The sequence below is a fragment of the Anabas testudineus genome, chromosome 1 (assembly GCF_900324465.2).
Source record: "Anabas testudineus chromosome 1, fAnaTes1.2, whole genome shotgun sequence".
NCBI lineage: Eukaryota > Metazoa > Chordata > Actinopteri > Anabantiformes > Anabantidae > Anabas > Anabas testudineus.
Genome location: NC_046610.1, coordinates 5,069,708 through 5,094,938, shown reverse-complemented (window position 1 = coordinate 5,094,938; position 25,231 = coordinate 5,069,708). Strand labels below are relative to the sequence as shown.

The window sequence follows — 25,231 nt, the reverse complement described above, 5'->3', positions numbered from 1 at the left end:
TATTGTTTTTCACTTTATTTCAGTCACACACACACACACACACACACACACACACACACACACACACACACACACACACACACACACACACACACACACACACAGGGTTAACAGCTGGATCTCTGCTCCGGCATCTCTCACTCTCTCTCTCTCTCCCCCTGTGTCTCTCTCTCTCTCTCTCTCTCTCTCTCTCTCTCCCCCTCTGTCTCTCCACCCCTCTCTCTCTCTCTCTCTCCCCCTCTGTCTCTCCACCCCTGTCTCCCCCTCTGTCTCTCCACCCCTGTCTCCCCCTCTCCCCCACCACCCAGGCGGCCTCTTCCCTCCTCTCCGCCGCTGGGAGCTCAGTTGACCAGCGTCGCAACCGAGCGATGCGCCTTCGGGAGAGCCTCCAGCTTTGCGCGACGGATTTGACTTTGACATCGCAGCATCCATCCTCACATCTGAGTGACATTTAGTTGTCTGAGAGGTATTCAGCTAGGCTCAGTCTAATTTTGAGGAATAAAACAGAGAGAAAGGCGAAGCTTTCGATTGCACATCTGAAAACTGACCACTCGCAAGAGACATTTTTCCTCTTGAACGATCCCCTTTGGGAGAATTAGAGTTCTTTTATTTTGAAACTAACCACAGACAGCTGATAACTTAATCGAAGATGGTACGGGAAGCACCGGACAAACTCGCTTGATTTTGGGGTAATTGGTGTCCTCAGTTCGTGTCTGTCGGAGGCTCCAAAGCATCTTGAGACCACAGGGAGCAGAGGAGGCTGTTTCACTGTCTACAAGCTGTTCTAAGGTAAAAGACTCAACTTTATCCTCATAAAATGATCAGTCTAGTTATCCCTTAGCTCCTCAGTCTCTTCAACATTTCTACAATATACTGTACACACACACACACACACACACACACACACACACACACACACACACACACACACACACACACACACAATGTGTCTATGTCATTAATGAATAGTGAGTAATAACACAGTCCAAACATGACAAGCGGTATGTCAGTAGATGTGTGTTGATTTTTATTATACATACCTTTATAGCCTGCACTGTCTGTTGCCCTAAGAAGGAAAACAGCAGTGTTATGTATTATACTGTACATATATATGTCTGGAAACAATGTGTATGAACATTAATGAACTGGAGAGTAGCGTGACTATCAGCGTGCTTCACATAAACTAGTTTGTACAGTGTCTTATTTTGTTTATTTGAAGACTGAGATGTAATGAATCGAATCTCACTAATAACACACACAAAGACTTTAATGGTGTTGCACTTGGTTGCATACAACACGAGATGTAGTTGTCAGAAAGTAACGTTCCCTTTTTCTGAAAGTCTGACCTCGTTTCCTGGACACTCACTGTGTGATGTGCAGATACTCGTCTGGTTGTTCAGTATCAGAAAGTCGTATACTGCCTAAGAAAGGGCTAATGTTTGTTGATTTTATTCTTAACCCAAGTCTTTCTGTAACTTTAACCCTTTCTCTTCACCTGTAATTGGAAGTGTTGCACATTGTTTCGGGTGGGGGATCTGTCTTTGGATCTCGCTCTGATCCAAAGTTGGATCATGTATTTCAGATCATCCTTCTGACCACGAGGCCACTTAGTTACCAACTGTTTTACCAGGGAAATCACATCCACTTTGTTGTTATTGTTCAATATCTCATTGAGACATAGACACCACATGCTTCCATACACACCCCCACTGTACAGACTTCCAACTGGGCCAGGGTGGAGACGAGACCTTGCTTTCCTCCCATCAGTTTGGGTCATCAAATCCCATAAGTCCTCCACCCCCCCGACACCAATCATGACTCCTCATCCTCCCTACAGAACGATCTTCCTCTGCATCAAGAAAGCTTCAACACAACTCCAGCTGCACTGATTTTCATGCTTTCACTTAAACTAAAACTCTCCACAGTCCCAAGTGGCAGGACACAGATTAGGGAGTGACCCGTGCATGAGTCAGCTCCACTCGACCCCCTCTTCTTTGATGCATCATGATGGTCCTGGTGAAATGTCTTTGAGAATGTGAGGTTTTTCATGTGGAGGTTGCAGGCTCATTGCATCATATTATTCTCTAAAGGTTGGTAAGGCGTTCATGAAGGGGTTGTCAAAAAGGTCCGGAGCCAACGAAAAAACTCCTTTCCTGTTGTTGTTGGGTGCGTCTACTTTACAGCCCCCTTCCACCCACACAGTGCATGTGTTAGTGTTAAAATTGTGTGTATGTAGAAAAGGAAGGAAGGAGGAACGGAGGAAAGCTAATAAAGAGTGAAGGAAATAGAAGGAAGTAAAAATGGAATTAATAAAGTGTGAAGAAACTGAAGCCAAAAGAAGGCAAATGAGGCTTAAGAAGGCAAAAAGAAACTTAGGCAAAGAAGGAAGAAAGAGAGACAAGTATGGCAAGAAATGGACTAAGCAAAAAAAAACAGCACTCGAGCAGCCAATGGATGTGGTCAGCCAAATACAATGTCCCAAGTTCAAGCTGGTCAGATGTAGGTTATTTCCAATAATATTTCTACTGTACACGTGCTGACAAAGGCATCAAATATCAAAATCACAATTTAAAAAGGATGAAGGACACCGGAGGAATAGAATAAAAAGTCTAGGAAAAAGAACACGTGCAAAGGAAAGGACACAGATAGCAGAAAGTAGGATTGACTGAAGGAAGGAAGGAAGGAAGGAAGGAAGCTTGGGGTTGAATGGAAAAACAAGCAAAAAAAGAAAAAAGAAGGAAAGACGTGAAGGAGGCAAAAGCAGAAAGCAAAAAAACTACAGAAAGAGAAAATAAAAGAATTTGAAGAAGGTGGTGCCAAAAGGGAAAAGCCAAAAAAAAAAAAGGGATTTTAGCAGAAAACGTCAGGAACGCCAGAAGGTAGGAAAGAGACGAAAGAGAAGAAGGAGAAGGAAAGAATGAATGAGTGATAGCTAAAGAGAGAACGTGGAGAACTGTGCAGAAGTAAAGAAATCAAATTAAGAAGTGGAAGGTTAAAATAAATCCATGGTGCGCAGCGTTAAAGGGAGTAAGACCTGTGATAACTCTCCTCTTCCTCCTCCATCACTCTCCTCCTCCTCCTCGTACCTCCATTTGTCCTGCACTCCCCAACCTGAACCCCCCCCCCTCCACCCTCTGAAGCTCCCTGTGTGGTTGCTGGCCTCCGTCCTCCGTTGTCTCCATACTTTTTTCCCTGCTGTTAGTACATGATGGGTTCAGTGGGTTCAGCTCAGCTATAACGGCACCACTCCCCCCCTCTTTCTCCCCTGCGGCACAGGCAGGAGTTAGCATGCCTCATATGGGAGGAGGGTGGGAGCTGGTGTTGGTGGAGGAGGAGGAGGAGGAGGAGGAGGAGGAGGTTCTCCTCTTCCTCTCCTCTTCTGTGTAACTTTTTGGACTTTATCCTCTCCTCTCCTCGTCTCTGGCTTGGCTCGTTGACTGGTTGTGGTATCGTTTTTGGACCCAGCCCTGGACCAGACATTCATTTTTCTCCTCTTAGTTTCTAACCACTAACTAACCACTGGCTCCCTATATCCCCCTCTTCCTCCATCTTAGGAATGTCTTATTCACCTCCTCTCTGTTTTCCTTCTCTGATTCCGACACGCTAAAAGCTCACATGCCTTTGTGCCAGCATCTCTCTAGATAAACAAACAGACAGAGCTAGTCTGCGCACATGCTTTGAGCATAGATAGCATTAACTTTACCAACTTGCTGACACAATTCAGTAAATACACAGACGTACACAAGCGCACGTTATGACACACACAAAGCCCCCCGCCCACCATTAGTATGTGCCGACCACCTGTGAGGGTAAACACACATCCATAAACCTCCCTTTCTTCTCCCTCTCTTTTCCATTATCCTCCTGAGAGCCCAATGCTGGGGCCTTCCTGTCCAAACCAAACATAGACTAAATTCCGAAAACCCCACCCGACACCTCCCCTCCATCCCTCCCCCCATCACCCTCTCTCCCCCTTCTTATTCTGCTCTCCCCACCCTCGCACTTCGTGCCTTTCTCTCCTTCTTTTAAAGCCTGAATTTGAGGAAGGAGGCAAACGAAAGCGTCCTGACACAGAGAGGGAGTAATCCACGAGCAGAGATACAGAGGAACAGTGATAAAGACCAAAATATGTGTTGGAAAAATTGGGAATAATGATGTTAAAGAGATGAGGTGTCAGAGGGGTGGGATCTGAAATGTCATTAGTCTGTGTTCCAGTGGTCCACACATGGGACATCAGTCTCTCATGGCTGATTGGATGATTAAACTTTGCTGTCAGCCTCTACTATAGCATATTAATATAGATGTAAATTAATAGAGTGGGATGGTTATTTCCTGGTTAGTCAGAAATGTCAACATACATGGCACAAATGTTTGCATCAATGTGAATGAATACGTAAATAGTCGTAAGTTAATTTTGATTATTAATGTTGAGAAAGGTGGAATTGGACAAGTTTGGACATGGCTGTAGGTGTCGTGGTTATAGTGAGGCAACAAAACACCTGGTTAAAATTAAAGCTACAAAAAGCCACTTTTGAGAATCATGTTTGCAGTATCATGGCACTGAATCTGTGATTCACCCAGCCCTTCAGGTATGAGTCTTGAAATAATGGCAAATTAAATACTACAAAGATTAACGTGTGAGGCAGAAATTGTTGATCTGCACTGAACTTTGCAGGTGAATATCATTGCACTGCTGCCAGTGTGTTCACTGAGCCTTTTCACATAGTTTTGGGGCATTTGTCGACTAAAAATATCCAAATGTACATATGGTAACTTTAAGAATCAACCTCAGTTAGGCCGGGCTACTTCACAGATACAGAAATTTAGATGAAGCTGGCTTTTATGTATTTACCTGTGAAGATGGTTTCACTTGCAGGCAGAATAAAAAAGGTGGTTTGACTTTACAACCACCCGTTCAATGTACAGATTGCATTTAGTGTCAAATGGCATTTAACTGCTACATAGAGACCACTGACTAGCACAGGACTCATAACTTCTGTTAACATTAATACATTACTCTGCCTTCCTGCCTGACTCTCTGCTGACTTTCTTTCCAGCTCATTACTCTGTTATTTGATGTAGCCTTTTTCCTTTCTCTCCCTCTTTGCTTCCCCACGGAGAAGAATGGCCCACAGTACAGCTGGGATTGGTTATTATTTACTGGCTTGGCACACAGACACGCACACACACACACACACACACACACACAAGCGCACAGTGGAAACAAATTGGGTGAATCTGCTCTGCACGTAGGAATGTGAGGCGCATGTGTTTGTGTGTTTTAGGTCTGGATGACAGAACTGAGGCAATGAAACGGGGACGTAGAGAAACAAAAAAAAAATAAAAAGGTTTCTGGGATGCAGACTACTCTTGGCCTCGTCTGTCTTGCCTGACAACTAAGGTTAAAAACACTTTTCTCCTTCAGTCTTTCTGTAACTCTTCTTTCATCCTGTCTTTTACAACACAAACCAGAATTGCGACATCACTGGACCTTCGCTTTTCCTCTTTCCTAAGGGGTAGGCATAGATGAAAGGATGTTGGGGGGGATGTACGTATGTGTGTGTGTGAATGTTTGTGTGTGTGTGTGTGGGGATATCTGTTGCTCTGCTGATGGCGAGGAATTACAGGGAGGGAAAGCGAAAAGGAGAAGTGAAGAGGCTTCTGTGTTGACCTTGTCTTGCTGCCAAATGGAGATGGTGGTGGTGCAAGGGATTATGGGTGGGGGTTATGAGTGAGGAAAAGAGAGACATAAGTGACGAGAGAACGAGAGGAGACTATTATGGAAGGATTAAACTAGTAACATGTCTTTATTCGGTATCTCAAACTAATTCTAATAAGATCAGATTCAAGGTACAAAATGAATATACAACAACACATGCATGCAGTCTTCGTACATTGCGTAACTCCTGTAGTGTAATTACTGCAATCTGGTGTTTTTCTTTCTTCCTGTTCTTCAGAACAACTCAGAACTAGTGTTTAGATTTTTGTCCTTCCCAAACTCCCTCAATGAAGCCATGCCCAAGATGTATGAATCCAGCTGTATACATAATTTCCAGACACGCAGCTTCTCCCTGACGTTCTGGGAGTCTCCTCTATATTTATAATGGCTCCCTGATGCCTCCAAATTATACACAACATAGTGGAAATAGGATATTTACTTCATGCTGTAAGTGGACTTATCAGTGCAGTTGCCTTTGTGCATTTGCTTTATCTAACACTAGAAGGTGTATGTAGCAGCTCTGATACTCTGTGTGTTGTGTGTTCAGTGGCAGTACAGAGTGTAGGTTATCTGTGTATTGGCACAGAGCCCAGTAACCTACACAATCATCCACCTCGACTTGAAGGTTTCTCGCTCTATAACTTGTCATCTAACTTGCTCTTGTGTCAGGATTGGTATCATGGCCCTCACATGTCTTTTAGTTAGACAAACTTTATATAGTCTAATGTAGTCGAACTATAACATGTTACTGTTAGTTGTAAATTACATATGGACTTGTTTTTAACATGGAGAAACGTCTTAAAGTTTATCACAGTGCGTGATCCCTCACTAAAGATAGTAAATGATCCACATGCACCTTGGCTAGTCCACATAAATGTATTGATTAGTGCAAATTTAAAATTTGTTAAAAAGTAGGATGTGCACCTGTGCTAAACAATAAAAATGTTCTCAGTTTTTAAACTGATTGAGAGCAGTAACCTTCATTAACCTCTATAAAGAAAGCGGCTAACACTGTAGCCAAGGAAGAATAAGGACAAACTCTCACTGCGAGCTGGTATCATCTTGAAGTTTGACTATGACTATACATGGTTAAGTTCATCTTTGAGCTGCAAAGGGATAAACCGGGTTTATCTTTTATTAGGGAGCCAACTGATCTCCTTTCCATTTGTGCGGCTGCCATCTAACTCCAGCTATTTGTCTTCTGTTTGTTTAAGAATGAACTCTAGCAATATCCTTCTAGGAACCTTATTCAGTGCTTCTGAAAAGGTAATTTCTCATTTAATAGGACCAGTTAGTTACCTGAGTTATGATTTAAATCAATAAAAACATCCAACCATTGCTGTCAACCAACCTCGTTTATTGAGAATCATGTGTTTAGCAGCGACTCTCTTCTTGGGCCTATTTTAGACAAACCTAATAAACTAAAAGATATCAGTTCCATATTCAGCCCTAGTCCAGTCCAACGTGCAGCTGTAAACAAGCTCTGCTGTTTTGTCATAATCTTAAAGTAATGACAACTTTCATACTGTTAAAAAATCTGCTTACATTTTGTTTTAATGCATTTAAAGTTTAAAGAGCCTCAACATAATTAAAAAAGTAGTACACAGAGCTGTCTTCTTCCCTGACAGCCGCCACCACTCCCCGCTTAAGTGGTTAAGACGCCAGCGTCAATGCGAGAGACACTGCAGGCTCCACTGGTGGCGATTGCAGACTTGCTCTGCAGAGTTGCATCACTTACTGCTGTTGAGATGCAAGAGAGAGACACAGAGGGAGAGGAGGGGGATAATACTGAGACAAATAATGGGAAAAGTGTGAGTGGAGGAAAGGGTGGGAGCCCACGTCTGACTCCCACACTTTCTTTCACTCCACCCATTCCCCTCTCTCCGTTTTTCTTTTCGTCGTTCTCACCGCCTACTCACTCTCAGGCGATACCATTTTTCTCATCCTGAGGGAAATTCACTCTCCTGAACGTGGGCATAGAAAACATGCTGTGAATCAGAGTTGACATCACATAAAATAGTAGTCTGACACATTAACAAGTTGTGAACACTGACAGTAAATTTCCCTTTTTGCTGCTGTGGCGGCAGAAACCACCTAAATGCAGTGGCAGTGGGTTTTTTTTTGGGACTGGAGCTTGAAACTTGATATGGTCATTAGTGTTTTGGATGCTGCGTGAGTTCTTGAAAACTGTCAAAAACATCTTGTGTAATCTGAAAAATGCTTGGACATCACCAAGAAGACATGAACTCTTGTTTGTCTTCAGTCTTTAGAAAAACAAACCCCCAGTTGCCCCCAACAGCTATGTTTTGCTTGTTGTCTTCATCTCACGACAGCTTGTGTGGTAAGAGGAAGCCCCTGCGATTTTCTCCGTGCCTATCATTCCATGTCTGTGTCCTTAAAATCCCTTTTCTGCTCAATGCAAACCAGTCTATTTTCTTGTTTTTGTCAACTGGCGTTCAAACAGGTGTCCACTTTCAGCCAGTTTCAGCTATTTCCCATGAATGCTCACCAGCATTTACTGTCAACCCCCTCATCCCACCCCCTTCTTGTCTTCTTGTATTTCTCCAAATCACAAAAACAAAGCCTCCCGTCATCCTCGCTGTTGCAGTGGCATTGCGTAATACCTTATAAGGCGTGGGGTGGAAAGATCAAAAGGATACAACCACTAACAAACAAGAGCTGACATCGTCTGTGGAGTGATGGATCATCCTCCTTCGCTCTAAAGCTTTCACAAAAAATGCTCCTCTTTGAAATTAATAAATAAATAAATACCAACTTCTACAACCCTACTCAAGATTTGAGAAATAGCTGATCCACTTTTCTTTAATGTTTTGTCAATTTAAAGATGATTTATTCTCTGATCAGAGTAGGAAGAATACAGCAGAATGTATACATGCATGTCAAAGCATGAATTAATAATCTTGTGAAGCGCGATAACGGTGAGAGGATTTATTTCTGTTGTGACAGAGTGACAAGGAGGAAAAATGGAGCACGCTGGAGACTAAAAAATGAGAGAGAAGAAAAGGGAGTGGGAGGTGCAGGGAAGAGGGGAGGAGAAAAGGAGAGGTATGTTCTGCTGGAAGACTGGAAGAGAGAAACCACAGGAAAGAGTGTTGGGTGAGGGGGTGGGGGGCATACAGTAGAGAGACAGAAGTAAAAAAAAAAAACAGGGAGGGAGAGGCCGGATCAGGGTACCGTAGAAGCAGACCGAAGGAAAGACTCTTATATGTGAACTGGTGTACTCTACATAGATTACTGTATACCTTAGGGGGCATTCACTCTGTGCATCTGTTTTATAACAGAACTGTGGAAAAGTGGAAACTAGAAAATGTGAGATTGGTATTTGCATGTTTGTACAGTTCCAGTGCTCAGAATATGCATGTGACTGTAGGTACGGCGACATTTACCACAAATCTTTTACATAAAAAACAGAAGTAGTTGAAATGTGCATATACCTGTGTACTGTACACAGGCATGCACCTACTGTACTGCGTTTGTGAGTGTGCAGGGCAGGGTGCTAGTTGGCTGATGGTTAAGGTGAAGATTAGGGGCTGGCTACAGAATAAAAAGTCAACGAGACTCCTCACAAATAGTGTTTGCGAGTGTGGCTGTATCTAAAAAAGTAGTATTCCTTATATGTGTTGAGAATATATATGTGCGTGCATGCATACTTATGTGCAAGTGTGTGAATTGTGTGTGTTTTGCTAGGCAAAAGGGATCCATAAGAGGGTCCGGGCATGGTGCCCAAACGCAGGTCACTGAGGGAAAAGTGGGGGAGGACCTGCTGGAGGTTGGGGGCTCACGTGTGGTTACGAGTCCTGCGCATGTCTGCTGGTGTGACGTCAGCCTGCATGTGTGCCTGAAAGCATATGGTACTGTATGAGCGTGCCATCACAATCGTTGCACACTATGTATACGTGCATGTGAAAGACAAGTCAATGAGTTTGCTGTGGAATGTGAAACCAGCGTGGCGACGTAGCTGGCAGGCCGGCAGAAGGACCTAAACACTGACTTCATTGTGGTTTAGCCTCTGCCTTATGTTAAGTCGGGGATCCTAACGGTGATTGTGGAAGAATTTGTGGCGACAGCGAGTTTAGACGTTAAAGAGGTGTACATGTAGCTGGAAAGTTGTTGGTTTGAATGCAGCCAGTGAAAGTAAATTAAGAATGCTCTCGCTGCCAGCTATCATTAAATAGCCATACAGTGAGACACCCAATAGGGGTTTTACAGTTGTGTCATACGTCTGGCGCCGTTTAGAAGGTCCACTGGAGGCAAACACTGACTACATATATAACTACTAACTTAAAAAACAAAAACAGATACCTTGGAAAAGTGGCTGTGCTGTGCCTGTGTTGTTTCAAGTGAAGGTGAAAAGTCTGCCAGATAGTTTTTTTCCACAACTTTGTTTGGTCTGTGCAGCACATTTAAGTTAGAAACAAGACTTGAAACAAGGGGAAACAGCTAGCTTGGCTATGTCCAGGTTTTTTAAAAATATGCCTACACAAACCTCCAAAACTCCAAAATTAACAAAATATAGCCAGATATGTAAAAGTGAGTGTGATTTAATGGGAATTACAGTATGTGTTTAAGCATTATCGTGGTGAGGCCAGGCAACGACAGCACCGTATTCCCAGATGTGTACAGAAGAGCGCTCTCCATTATTTTAAGGGTGGCTCTGGTTCTGTTAGTCAAAAACACTAGATTTATTAGAACATGGAGAGTGTGCCAGGCAGCTTTCAGGTGTGAGTGTTGCTGAAATACAGAATGCATGCGCTATGTAAACTTTCCCAGCAGCTGTCAAGCATTTGCCTGCAGGTTCGGTCCACTTCACAGCAGAGCTCCCCCCACCCGATGGTTTCCTCCTGTGAGATTTTTGCTTTGAAGCAGATATCTGGATCTTGAGTCATTTACTCAAACAAGAAAGTTTGAGTTGAGTCATGGAGCTTCATCCAGAGTATCATACCACTGTGGGTAGAAAACTACTGCAAATTTTATTCAGCCCCTCAGCGAAGGCGAACCGCACAATAACAAACCCACATAACCATGCATCGCAGAGGTTTTTCCCCTCAGGAACAGAGTAACAACTAAAAATCATAGCTCAGGATTTGATCTTGGTATCATTCTGAAATTGCTTCAGTGGTTTTTGACTAAAACTCGACTACAGCTGAATTTAAGTAGCAGTAAATGGTTCCAATTGTGAACAGATACATCCGTCGTTCTGTCTCTGTCTCTGTCACAGCAGACATTTGGACTTGCCAAAGTAGAAAACAATAATAGTATTAATGACTATTCTTCTCCAAACATCAACAACAGGGCTGCAAGAACAATACCAGGAACCCAACTAAAACAAATTCAGCCATCATTAACGGTATCATTCACACCTGTGCTTTTCCTACTATGACATGTATCTTTATATTTAACTGTAACATTTGTATACTATATGTTTTATATATAGAATACCAATCCTCATACAGAGATTAAAAAGACAATGAATCTACCCCAGTTAACATGTGTCCGTCTGAAACAAGAATAATCTGTTAATAACAATAATTTAGCTGTAGACCCCCACCATTGTCCAAAAAATTATTAAAAACAATGAGACACCATTTTACTGGGTGACATTACGAAAGATGTGCCCTGTGACGTCCTCCCAAAGAGCCGTAGTAAGCAAGCAACAGCAGCGCATATGTAGTATTTAGCAGGTAATTATGACTGAACAGCGTCTGCAAAGAACGGATTGGAGCTGGGTCATCTCAAATATTTATTTGTTTTACATTGATGTCAGTGGCAGATTGGTGCAAAATGATTTTATTTACCCGACTGGTCTGTGTGAGAGACTATTCATGTGGTTGTTCTGATTACCTGGTGGAAGACATGTATTGACTAGTGCAGAAAGGGACTTCCTGTAGAGGTCAACAACCACAAGAGACTTGTGGTTGTGAAAGAGAGAGAAACAGAAAATGCAGCGGTTACGGTTATCGAGGGCTTCTGTAAAGTTCTAATAGTAAGCAGACATTTGCATTATAAACCTTCCAAAAAGTTAAATTTTCTTTGTGAAATATATTCATGAACCACTGGTTGAAACTATTCTGTGGCTAGTGGTTTTTGGAGATGTCTTTGCACTATTAGTGTTGTTCTAATGGCCTAATGGCATGTTTCATTGTAACAAATTACACTGCAGATAAAAGATGCTTTACAGAAACAGAAAAGCTAGTATTGCAAGTAAAGCTCCAGCCACAGGCTAGTTTAGCAATAGTGAAGCATCAACTTTAGGCGCCAATCACCAGTCTGTGCTTTTAAAGTACCAGCGTTGACATTTATTTTAGTTTTATGGCACACACCTTTACTGTTTTGATTCACTCTTACAGTATTTAGCAACCAGATATCTCCTTCAAGAGTTGAATTTATCAGGTAGTCAGACCCACAACTTTGACAACAGCAGCGTTGCTCAGTGTCTGATGCATTTGACGAGGCAGATGAACCTGTTTTTCTCTCACCAGGAGGGCAGCACTAAACCAGCAGCCATGGTGTCATTGGACGAGCCGCTGGACTTGAAGCTTCCCTCAGGACGAATTGGCGGTCCAGTGAGATTAGGAAAGAGGGCCTGCTCTTCCTCTATCTGTGCCCCCCTCAGTATCACACGGCCACGCCTGCTATGCACCACCTTTCCTTCACCACCCTCCTCTCCAGGTGAGAAATAACTTCACCTAACTTATACTTGACTCCTACTGTACATCTCCCACTTCTTCTTCTCAGGCTCTCACATTTGCTGTGTTAATGTAGTAGTATAATAATTGGACTCTCTGCTCCGGTTCTCACTCTCTCGCTAACTTAATATTGTGAATCCAATGGCTCTCTTCAGTCCTCATAGACACATATTGTCCCCAAATTTGTCAGTGTGGCTCATAACTAGAGGAGCATGACAGTGACTCGAAGAAAGCCACAACATGTCCTCTGTGACAGTCTGAATGGACCGTACAACATCTTCCTTAAACTGCCAAAGTGCTTAATAACGTGCATAATGTATAACATGAGTGTATGGCTGCCATTGTCTACTCTTCTTGTTGTTTAATCACCACCTCTCATTTGAGTGCTTCCTGTGTTCTATGTAGTGAAATGTGGCTCTGTGAATTTTCACAATTGATTGCACGGGGATAACAAGAGCTGCAAGACGGGCTGTGCCAGAAAATAATGGCATTAGAGCAAGAATAATGAATATTCTTTATATTAAAAGTCAACAATGTCAGGGAAAATGAGAAGGTGCCAGTGAAAGAGCAGGTTTTGTGTCTCACATTTAGTCAGTTGTCAGATGCTTTTATTCACAACCTGCTGTATTCTAGCTGCTTAACAGCACACAGTAGATAAAGTTAGCAACTGGCTGGTAAACTGTGTTATTCTTTAATATCACTCTATCACCTAAAAGCCAACATGTTCAGTTTATTGTTCACCAAGCCAGGACAAAACAGAGTGGGAAACTGTCCTGATATATTTCATTAAATCCAAGTTAGACTGTGCTGTATCAGTCACATTTTAACTCTCATCTCCCATCTAGATTCCCTGTCTTCCTCTCAAGAACGACCCGGGTCCTGCTTCACTCCTCCAGCCATGGACCTCAGCCTGTCACCTTCCTCTCGCCATGCCTCCTCGCTATCTCCGTCTCCTTCCTCCCCCTCCTGTCCCTCCCCTTGCTCTCCGCTGGGGTCCCCTCACAGCAGCAGCAGCCCTCAGCCACATCGTTTCTCTCGGGTGAGTTCAGGTTTCTGCAAATATGTGGCCTGAGTGAGTGTGCTGCGCTTATGAAAGCCTGCTGTTTTATGAAGGAGCTGTACATATCAGTGAAAACTGTTCCATGTACAGTGGCCACGTTAATGTGATCAGTTGAGCGTATCCACAGCAATGACCAGTCTATTCAGTATAATCCTGCCAGCGACTGATTGGGCTGAATGTGCTTCACTCTTCTACAACAGAATTGAATTGAACTGGGATCCAGGGAGTGAATCTAATTTGTGTCTGCGCCCAGCACACAACCACACAGTGGCTCTGCCTAAATCAAATTTTACCCATGCTTGAATGGTAAAACATCAAACACACAGCTTCTTTTTTAGGACATCAGAGCTCCCCTGTTGGTCCTGATTGATGTTTTACCTCAAAAAATAACTTTTTACAATTGTCTTAAACATTTAAAGTGGATAATTGGAAGAATGTATTATTTCTCCCAGTTCATATTAGATACTTAAAACTATTACTGATAGTGTCTTGTCCCTGAACATATCAATAAGACAGCATATTGATTTACTGCATTTCTTGCTAAACCAAATCCAGTCGGTTTTGACCTTGGTGACATTTTCCTCCCTTTCTTTCAGGAAGCAGCTCGTCATCGAGGTGTGGAGGCCGGTACTTCACCACAGGGTTATCCATTTTACCTGCCGATTGGAAGTCCACCGAGGGGCTACAGCTTCCCCTCCTCCATGTTTACTAGTCAGAACAGAGAAAAGCAAGTGTCGCCAGAGCCCTCACTGGATGGTCAGCTGGCCTGTCGTTGGATGAATGTAAATATAACAACAAGAACAAAACTGTGCACAGTGAGGGGCATGCATTAATACCCTAAACAAATTAATTACAAGTGCAGCTCTGCTGAAAATGAATTTTACCACAGGCTTCATTAAATATGCTTTACAATGGACTCATATAAAAGAACAACCAGTTCAATTCAGGTGTCATTTAATAACAGCAATGTTCGGATTCTGCAGGCATCCTAGAAAGATGAAAGATTGAAGTTGTTACTCTGACCACTAGGTAGTGTTGAGAATGTAATAAAAGTTTATAGTCAAAAAGAGAAGAGAGGTGGAAGAAGTCTAGGGGACCTGGTTGCAGACATTGATGGTGGACAATAACAGTAATAATAATAATAAAAATACATTGTTGACTCTATTTTGTTCTAAGGATTTCAATCTGCAAAGTTACCAAAACTGTCAAATAAATCTAGTTATAATCTTTGTACTTGAGTAAATATATTAGTTCCTTATTACTTCTGGAGGATGAACATGGTCAAATGGTGCTTCACTTACAACAGATGCTGTTTCGTTATTGATCCGTTGGTTCTGTTAGTAGTTAGTTCATCTCCCTCCTTCTCTAACCTGCAGTGCCACCTGCTGTTCGACACGCTCCAGGACTTGGTGGATCACATCAACGACTTCCACGTCAAGCCTGAAAAAGATTCTGGATACTGCTGCCAGTGGGAGGGCTGTGCGCGAAATGGTAGGGGCTTCAATGCCAGGTGAGTTTGAATGGATGAAACATGGCTATAACTCAGACTAAAGTGTTTAACATGTACTTTTCCAGACTTAGTGTTTATCTGCTTAAGGAGGTTTTGTGTTGTTAAATTCATCTTATTCCACACTGTCTGAAGGCGTTACTTACTGCACTGTATCCCCTTTTTCATGATGGAGTTAACTATTAAACCCAACACTTGCTGACTTCACCACTTCATCAGTAGGAAATCTTATAACTTAAACATACAAACTATGTAAATATTTGGTTTAATTGGAAGGACAAATAAAACTAAGATATCCTGCTTAGGGGTGGACTGTGGTTTGTATTGTCAAATATCTTAAGCAACATGTCAAACTGTGAGTATCTACTGTACATCTAAATTATTTAAGCAGCTATAATAACTTCATTTTCTGTATATAGCATTTACTAGAGGTTACAAAGTGCTTCGATGACAATGTTTGGCCGCACAACAGGAGATTGTACAGACTGAGCCATCAGTTTTAATCTAAATCTATTCATTTGGATGAATTAATTTTAATCAGTTGTGCTTTTTGTGAAAGTTTTCAAGGCAATATGAAGATTGTCTTGTTGCCATCTGATTGCTCAAGCACACACGTGTAAAGTGTCAACACTTAAACTACAGCAGCAATGTAAACAGCAAATACCTGAAATACCATGTCACAGACACAAACAAGACCATTATCAGCTTCGGTCTATTGTGCTATAATATGGCATTTCAGTGATTTCAGACACTCCACTAAAATGAGTTCTGATTAAAATATCACTGAAAACAGAGCATTTTAATGTATATGTGTATGTGCACAGGTATTTTATACAACAAGTTCATGTGATTTGTTGTTTTCCATAGGTATAAAATGTTGATTCACATCCGCACACATACAAATGAGAAGCCGCACCACTGTCCCACCTGTAACAAGAGCTTCTCCCGTCTGGAGAACCTAAAGATACACACCCGCTCACACACAGGTGAGTTCACAAAGTGGAGCAGTGTAATTTTTATTTTAAATGTTCCTTTTGTTCTATTTTAAACAAAGTGTTTACTTTTCACATTCTCTTTTTTAGCTCTCACATTTAAATTAAAATAGTATAATAGTGTTCAAATGTATCCCCATACTCTCTGTTGTCATTCATGGCAGTATGTAAAAGTAACTTTGATATTTCACATTTCAAAATGATCTGTACAAACTAAAGAAGCTGAAGCTGAGCTCAGCCACAACATTTAACTTGTGTTGGTTTTAATTTTGTGGTGGACAGAGTTTTAATACTACTTTAATACTGGGCACAGAGCCCCAAACACAAGAAGCTGAGATGCACATTAGAACCACACGGTGGTGTTAACGTGGTAACTGACAGGTGTGTAGATCAGATTTTACATATAATTTCCCACAATGCAACTGAAAAGCAACCTAACCTATGCTTTCTATTGTATGTTTATGACAGGACAGGTATGACACCAGGGTTATTTCCTCAGGTTTTATAAATGCTAATCCAGAGCCACCAACATTATTCAGATGTTTTCACGGGCTGGCTAGTGCTCCCTGGTCAGCAAACTGATCTTAGTAGATTCAGCTGGTGGAGATTTAAATGTTCCTGCATGTCATGACACAACTTAGAGGGTGTAAGGTGTGGTATTTCTTAACTCTAACACAACTGTCATCACTCTTTTGTTGGTGTTGTTTATTTTTTTTCTTATTAATCAGTAATCTGAACCAGGACCCATACACTATTTCAGTGCTGCTTATCAGCTTTATGAACAGTTAATCACTTTTATTGATTTATGTTAAACTGACCTGTGACTCTGTAACACATATCGTTGCTGGGTGGTGAGTTCATGTGGTGTAGGAGTTGTCAGATTCTATACCTGGGCTGATGAAATACTAATTCTCACTTCATGAGAATATTATGCTTTTTGCCATGAAGGTTCAAATGTACACAGTAAAATATAACTTGTTTTAATTTCACAATGTATGACAAACTTAATGGATCCCTTTTGGGAAATATGAGTCAAGAGGCTGCCTGTAAAATCTGACTTGACGTAAAATTTTACGTCACGACAAAAACTCCTATTTGTTTTTCTAATACAAATAAATGTTATCTTATTTAAATATTGCGCATCATGTCAACTAAACTCTTTCACACATTCACTGAACACTCTCTCTCTCATCGATTACCCGGACTTTATCCTGTGAGCCTGCATAATGTCTTTGTGAGCCCCTCCTTGAAGTTGACTTGCACAGCACATCATCAGCAAATATAGGAGATATAAACCAGGCTTTATGTTGTTATAGTCATTTCATAATGAGATTTGCTCTACTGATGGCCTGTAAAGAAAACACAACTGATTTTCCTGGTGTACTTTTTGCGTCATGTCATGCTTTCTGCACACTATACACAATGACCAACCCCACCCATAAAAATGAATGTTTGAACAGCTAGTTCTTCAAACTGCAGAAAAGAGTTCTGCAGTTAATATTATAACATGATGACTAGAGTCAGTGCAAACCATTCTGCTGCTTTCAGATGAGGTGTATGCTGGGAGGGACTGAATGCAACCTTCCTCGAGGGTCACATCGCTTTTACTAGAATTAAAAATAAACCACCATGGCCTAATGTATGTACTATAGTTTCTACCATGAGTGTTTTCAAGAAGAATCATCATCACAACATCACGTCATTTCCTATTTCTTTCACCTTGTTTGTATCTCTGCTAAACACAAAGATAAACACTTCCACCCTCTGTTAATCAATTATTATTAAAGATAACCATGGTTGGGGATTATCAAAGAAAACCAAAACCGTGCCTGCAGGGTCTGAGTAGCTAAACACAAGACAACAGAGAGACAGAGCATGAAAAGATAAAACATACTTTGTGAAAATGAATGAATGAATCCTTTACAGAAAACTATTACTGGCCATATAGTTAAATGTGTCACTTGATGTTTATTACCAGTTCTAAGATATGAGTTATTCCAGGTGAGCAGATGGTTCCTAAGACCATAAAAGTTGAATTTTGAATAAGATGATAAGTGCACAAGTGCTGCATGAACAGGACATGCAAGTACTAATGGTGCTTCCTGGGAATGAGGTTTTCTTATCGTATTTCTGCACCCAGAGAACAATACAGCCTTGTAAAATTGTGCAATACTGACAATTGGTAGGATGATTAGCCTCAGTGACTTTGTGGTTTCTGTTCATGTCTGTGCTCTGTTTGTCAGGGTGTTGCATGCAGACTTTGATAAACTTCTTGTTTTCTTAAGGAAAGAGTTACAGGTTTATGCAGTGGTTAATATCCTGTTTTCTAATAGTTTTTATTCTTTCTTTCTTTTTACAGTGTGTAAAGGGCACAGACTTTAGTTGAAAAAAATATTTTGCCTCCCTTTTGAAAAGACGTAGGTAATGTTTCACCCATATTAGAGAGTTTAATAAAGCCTTGAAAAGTGAGAACTGTGGGATTGAGGACTTGGTAGATATTCTCTGTTCTTATCCTTGATGCTGACAGTTTAAAGTCCTTGTAAAGCCATTCAGGATCCAAAAGAAGCATTGGGTAACAAGCAATTTTCAACTGAGAGCTACTAACCAAATATAATCAGTTTACATCGTACTAAAGACTCACATAGGTTCTCTTGTTTCTCTTGTCCTTTGTTGTTCCCCACCTTCTCTAGGAGAAAAACCCTACATCTGTCCATATGAAGGCTGCAGCAAACGTTACTCCAACTCTAGTGACCGCTTCAAGCACACCCGCACCCACTATGTTGACAAGCCTTACTACTGCAAGATGACAGGCTGTCTGAAGCGCTACACAGATCCCAGCTCACTACGCAAGCACATCAAAGCCCATGGGCACTTTGTTGCCCAGGAACACGGGGCTCCGAGCAGGCTGGGGACAGGGCTTAGTCCCGCCGGGCACCACAGCCCTGCTGATCTACCCTCTGTAGGCGGAGCCCACATCATCCTACCAGGGGCTACTGCAGCTCTTCTTGGCAGTCTTGGGGCCTCTTTGCCTCTCTCTGCCTTCTGCCATGCCCGAGCGTTAGGCCACCATGGGACCCCACTGTTCTCCGTTGGAGGAAGCAGCACCATTGGACCACTCAGCCTCACGGACTCCCCTCTATTACACTTTGGTCTTTCAGCTGCGTCAGTGTTGGGTCTGGGAGGTCTGGGAGGTCTAGGGCAAATAGCAGGGAAAAGGGCAGGAGGCGAAGTGGAAGAGGAGGAAGAAGAGGAAGGAGAGGTGCTCAACCTTTCTGCGGGGGTAGGTTACAGAAAAAGTGACCCATTGTCCTGGGTGGTTGTTCCCTCTAGGCCGTTCCTCCTTAAACCAGCTATTGTCAGCTAGGATGTGTACACAATGAAGAATAGAACTATGTAGTGTGGAAATTTGTATGTATGTGTGTGTGTTTGTGTGTTTACTGTGTCAGTATTTGCATACATGTATATATGGGTGCATGTAATGACAGACTGGTTGAAAGAGTGTTTGTGCATGTGAAGGATGAAAGGGATCTTTTTCACAGCAGAGCTAATAAAGCACTTGTTGTCCCAGCCCAGAAACAATACCAAGCAGACTGAAAAAGGATACAAGTCTTTGCCTTGGACAAACACAACCTAAACAAACAAACTGTGCGTGTACGGTTTTTGCAGCATGCAGCTGTTTCAGCTGTCTCATCCAAATAACCAAAAACATCAATTACCTAGTTGTCTAGAGCTATTATACCTGAACATTTAAAAAAATCTGCAGCAAATAGATAATCAACACCTGTTACTGTGAAGAGTCTCCTTATTGGAACACCTCTGCAATGAGATTTTCATACGCTGGTTGGATAACTGATAAACCACTATAGTCCAGACTCAGGTAACAAGTATTTAATTGGTTGACATTAAAAAAACAATTAATCCTAATGACTTTGGTATTCCCCAAGCTAATATCAATTGCAATTTAACAACATCCCCTGCAATACCCATTCAGCTATTCTTTTTCCACGTGTCTATCCATTTTCTGCCATTTATCTGGGTTGTGGAGGCAGCAGGGTCAGGATCTTGACTGTGTTACCAGATTAAAAGTCATATATAGTCTCTCCACTGTGTTCTGAACATAGATCAAATGCTTTACCTTCCAACTCAGGTCCCTTATCACCATCACTATCCCAGTCTGGTCCAATGTCTGCATTACTGGTAATGCCACACCCATCTGCCTGTCAGCCTCATGCTTCATTTTACCCTCACTGATGAAGAAGAATCAAAATACTAACACCTTACAGTCAGGCAGAAACTCACTCTGAAGCCAAACAAAGCCAGACACCATTCTCTGACAGAGAACCATGGCCTCCCACATGCTCAGCTAAGATGGTTAAAAAGATAACTGATACATCTTTTTACCATCAGCATGTAATTTGGGTGAACTGACCCTTTAATAATCCCATACCCTCCCATTATTTTATACCTTGATGGAAAAAGCATTGTGCAGTGAACCTGTTGTGGGTCATGAGAAAATAGCAGGTGCACTAACTGTGTTGTAGTTTATGACAATCCCTACCAACTGCCTCCACTGACCCATAAAGTATACTTGTAAATAAAAGTCGGGGACTTGCAGCAGGACTATGGGGTGCAATGGGAAACAGTCCATATATCATAATTTAATGTAACCTTAAAGAATCTGCATTGTGGACTTCTTTAAGACCTGCTTATGTCACACCCATCTATATTTGTCTTTCAGGCAAAGTTCATAGTGGGTGCAGTTAAAGAGTTACCTTTTAAAATAATATAGCAATAAATTGATGGACACTTACTTACTGAAATTAAATGGTTGCTGATATTAAAAGTTTATTTTAAAATAGAAATATTTCTAAAACAGCTTTTGCACAATCACCAGATTACAGAATAGGTTTGAGGTGGCTTGGAATCAGGCCTTCAAGCTCTGACTCATAGTTTTGTTATCACGAGACGCAATGAGCACTCGAGATGACCCCGTATTTGCTTTAATTCCAGGTCCACAGCAAATAAAAGAACATAAGAACCTGCCACACATGCTAATTTATCTATGTGTGACTGTTCTGTTTGTTTTATTCAGAGATGCCTTAGCTCAGAATTTGTTTATGCTGTGGTGGCAAAGGTTTCTAATCACACAGATTTGTTGACCATGTGATTTTCTATTCAAGTCGCAAGTGAATGAAAAACAAAAAACTGTGTTGACGTAACTGAATGTAGGTTTGCGGTTAATAATACCTTTGCTTGCAGTTTATCTTAGCTAATTCTGTGCTCAACTAATCTTGACAATGGTCCATAACAGGATCAGCCCTGCCTTTTAGGCGAGACCAACTGAAGAATGCATTCAACTGGGAACAAGGTAGACAAAGGTGTGTATAAGGCGATAGTGGGTACACATTTGCTCCAGTCAGGTCGATGTTAAAACATAAAAAGGTACACGTACACAAAAAAAGCTAAATAATGGTTTAAAGCAATCGCTCAAGTATTTTTTTAAGGAGAAGTGTTTGACAATGGCCACATGTAGCCAGTATCTGTGTTGTTTTGTCCTGTACTTTCGTTTGCACATTGATTTAGCCTAATCAGTATTCTGAATGTGTTCAAGTGCCTTGTGTTTCAACTGAAATATATTACACAATATATGAAAATATTTACGCAAATGTATAAATGTACTTTTTTTTTTTTAATTACATTTTGGAAAACTGAATTTTAAGAGAATTTGACCACTGAGGTGTTTGGTACATCAGTGCCACTGCAATACTTCCCCCCCCCAAGGATGTCACAAGCTTTGATTACTGTGACAATGACTCTATGTCAATAAACACATTTAAAATGAAAATCTACCTTCCTGTGTCAGTGACATTTCTTTACATTTGAACTTACTACTTCTTTAATTTTGACTGTAGAAACAAACACTGTACAGCTTAGCTTAGCTGACTACATTTTGTATTTGGCTTTAGTTAACAACAATGTCTACTTCTACACAAATTATATTTTACTTGAAATAACTGAATTGTTTGCAATAGTAATTCTGAGTAGTCTATATTAAAGCACAGCGGCATCTAAAGTATATTAGACACTTATCAAGTGTAAATGTACTACACAAAAAAAAAACATTTTCTATTTTATTGTAAATACATTGCACATTGCTTTATTGAAGACATGATTCTGACTCAAACACAGTTGATATGCATCCAGTGTAACATCAACGTAAATTATTATGTTCCCACCTATTTTCCAGCAATCCACTCTTGAAGACCGCTAGACAAGACAAGACAAGACAAGTACAGCTGTAAACGGTTGAAGTAAGACTGGACTTTGGTTAAGCATCGTAATATATGACCTGTCATTAAAGCCTTTTTTAACAATCCAACCTCTTGAACACCTTGTCAATTCTTTGTGAGTCTCCCTAGAATAGTGTTGAATCATTAACAAGTTGTACACAATGTTGTAAATGCTGTTACTCCTCCAGAGTACATGGGAGAGCCTCTTAGGAAAAACAACCCTGCTACCTGCTGTCACAATATAGTCACTTGAAAACTGTTGAGCACAATAAGGCATCCAGTACTCCATGTTGCACTCTTTTGTATAGTATAAACTAACTAAAGTGGCATAACTCTTTATCTTTGTGTGCAAATAAGAAACACTGCAAAGATAAATACTTTTTAGCAGGTTAAACAGATTCTCTTCCTGGTTGTTGAGGGAGAGAAGAACAACAGCAGAGCAGCAGTTCCACTGTTGCTGTCTGCTGGACAGATGGAACCTCATTCGTCCAAAAGATATTCCCTTAATTTGATGTTGGTCCTAAATCGTGATAGAAATGGAGGCTGGTGAGCTACATTTTTAGAGTTTCATGGTGACCTCACAACAAAAAGGCATTACAAACAATATTTTCTAACTCTGTTATAATCATAGTGATCTGCAGGTTGAGTTGTGACAACAGTGAGAAGGTGAGATTATTTTTTTATGGTAATCTGCAGCGTTCAGGACATCGTCCTCTGTCCACAGGCAGTATGGTGATTGTTTCGTCCCTGCTGAGGGCTGATGGATTCTGTAGCTGTAGTAAAGTCTACAACAGAAACCTGTTTAGGTGTGAAGGCATTTGAAGACCTGTCTCTTTATGATTCTACACCAATTTGTTTACTTTGTGTCCCCTATTGTGAGCCCGTCATCCTTCTCTCCGTCTAACAAGTCTATTCAGGACATGTTTAAGGTGAAACTAACATGGAGGGTTTCCTCAGCCTGACGAGACTGCATGCATGAGTAGTGACACATTTCAATTTCACTGGAAGTCCAGTTGCCATGACTCGACTTCCAGAGGATTCACCTGTGCTGTCCCCTAGAGAAAATGACGTGACTAACAGAACTGCAATGCAAAAGGAAAGTCATGTAACGTCATCCTTAAACCAGTAAGCCTAAATGTATGTATGCAAAGCACACACCTAGGTGCTGCATAAATTAAAACATTCAAAGAATGAATGTAGATGCCAAACGACATACTTAATGATTGATATCTAAGGGTTATGCAATAACATCTTCTTGTTTAGCTGCTTTAGACATACTGAAAGCTAACAGAGCATCTCAGCTTCTCTGTCTTGTAGCCTTATTGCCCACAGCTGTTTTAAAACAAGACGCCAAATATTCCATTTAACAGACAGTCACACTGGTGTGATTGACTGTCAGTTAATCAAATGCTTTGGATGATAACAGAAACTGACTCATCCTTCTACAAAATATCCTAAAAAGAGATGTCGAGTTCATACGTTCTGGATTAGGACATGTTTAAATACTATAAAAGAAAGAAAAAGAAGAACCAAAATAGAAAGTTATGCACCTGTAGTCAGTGATGACAATAAATCTGTCTCTGTGGTATGGAGAATTAGAGGAATGACTGTATAGTGTACATTCCCATTACTTCAACCTGGATACAATAGAGATCAATCATATGAAATTATAGCATTTGAAAGAGCTGGGGTTTGACACTTGGCATTCTAGCACAGCTCCATTGTGTAACCTGCTCACATAAAAGAACGGGTTTGTTCATTTCAAACGTCTTCCTGAGTTGTTGTTGGATTTTGTAGCCATAACATTAACATTATTCATCAGCCTTTAATTCATTTGTGTAGAAAAAAAACAGCAGGCTCGTGTTTAGCTAGGTAGGCAGCGTTTTACTTCATGCCATTAAGCATTACTGTTCTGAGGGGCCACAACTTGTGGAGACATCTGTTTTCAATTTAATTCAGTTTATTCATATTGCACCAAATCACAACAAATGTCATCTCAACGCCCTTTACAGTGTTTGTTATTATTATTATTATTATTATTTTATTATTATTATTATTATTATTATTATTATTATATAGAAAACCCAACAACCCCACTTGAGCAGCACTAGAAAAAACGGCTCACTAGGAACTAAGAAAGAACTCCCCTTAGAGGAAGAAACTTCCAGCAGAACCAGGCTCAGCGTGGGGAACAAAGAACAACAACAAGCAGAAAAAACATTTGGGCAGGTCAACTGAACTCTGGAGATATACAACTGGATATAGAGGATACTAGCAGAAATGTACAGAGAGAAAGAGGGAGAGAGAGGAGGAAGCACAGCTATGGCAGAGACAAGACTCAATGACAGAGTAATTGTAGATGTAGTTACAGAGAAACCCATATTGCTACAGACTATACAGAAACATCCCAGCCTTTCACATATTAGAGCTACTGCTGCAGTTGAAGCAGTTCTACATTTTATTGAGAATTACAGTAACTCTATGGACTCTTTAATCTTTTCGGGAAACTGATCTGTAGGTGAATTTTATTTCCTATTAACAAATAATATGCTTCCCCTTTTAGTGTTTATGTTAAACTGAGCCAACCGACTTTCACCTAATATTTGTCATACAGATATAGTGTGTAAATTCCTCCTCACTGTCAGTAAGGTTAGAACCTTAAACTAGGATACAAATCCTTGCATTACTAACAGCTGTCTCCACACTGCGGTGTAGCATGACGGAAAACTTCCTAAACTTACTGTGGAAAATGAGGAAGAAGCGATTTTATTCAGCGCACAGTCAAACTGCCAACTGCAAACATTGGATCATCATAGCTAACATTAAAGTGCTGGAACAGTACAGTATATTGTGCAACCTGCAAACACACATAGGAGTGGGTTTGTTGATTTGAATCTTTCTGTGGTCTTCTTACAGCCATGATATCATCTGGAATGCGCCCCCACCCTGTTCTCAA

At 41.0% G+C, this 25,231-nt stretch overlaps 1 protein-coding gene across 1 annotated transcript; it reads left to right on the top strand.

Moving 5' to 3' along the window:
* Positions 1-318: 318 nt before the first annotated feature.
* Positions 319-21,835, top strand: LOC113162120 (zinc finger protein GLIS2-like). Its single transcript, XM_026360135.1, has 7 exons — positions 319-789; positions 12,220-12,409; positions 13,272-13,465; positions 14,083-14,268; positions 14,863-14,996; positions 15,861-15,979; positions 18,676-21,835. The coding sequence occupies exons 2-7, from the start codon at positions 12,244-12,246 to the stop codon at positions 19,347-19,349; spliced, it is 1,473 nt and encodes a 490-aa protein (XP_026215920.1). The 5' UTR covers positions 319-789; positions 12,220-12,243; the 3' UTR covers positions 19,350-21,835.
* Positions 21,836-25,231: the final 3,396 nt, after the last annotated feature.

Excerpts from the sequence above, each read along its gene's own strand:
- LOC113162120 (XM_026360135.1), top strand. The coding sequence starts at position 12,244 with ATGGTGTCATTGGACGAGCCGCTGGACTTGAAGCTTCCCTCAGGACGA. Across the intron at positions 14,269-14,862 it reads TGGCCTGTCGTTGGATGAAT|TGCCACCTGCTGTTCGACAC; the intron begins GTAAATATAACA and ends TCTAACCTGCAG. Across the intron at positions 14,997-15,860 it reads GGTAGGGGCTTCAATGCCAG|GTATAAAATGTTGATTCACA; the intron begins GTGAGTTTGAAT and ends TGTTTTCCATAG.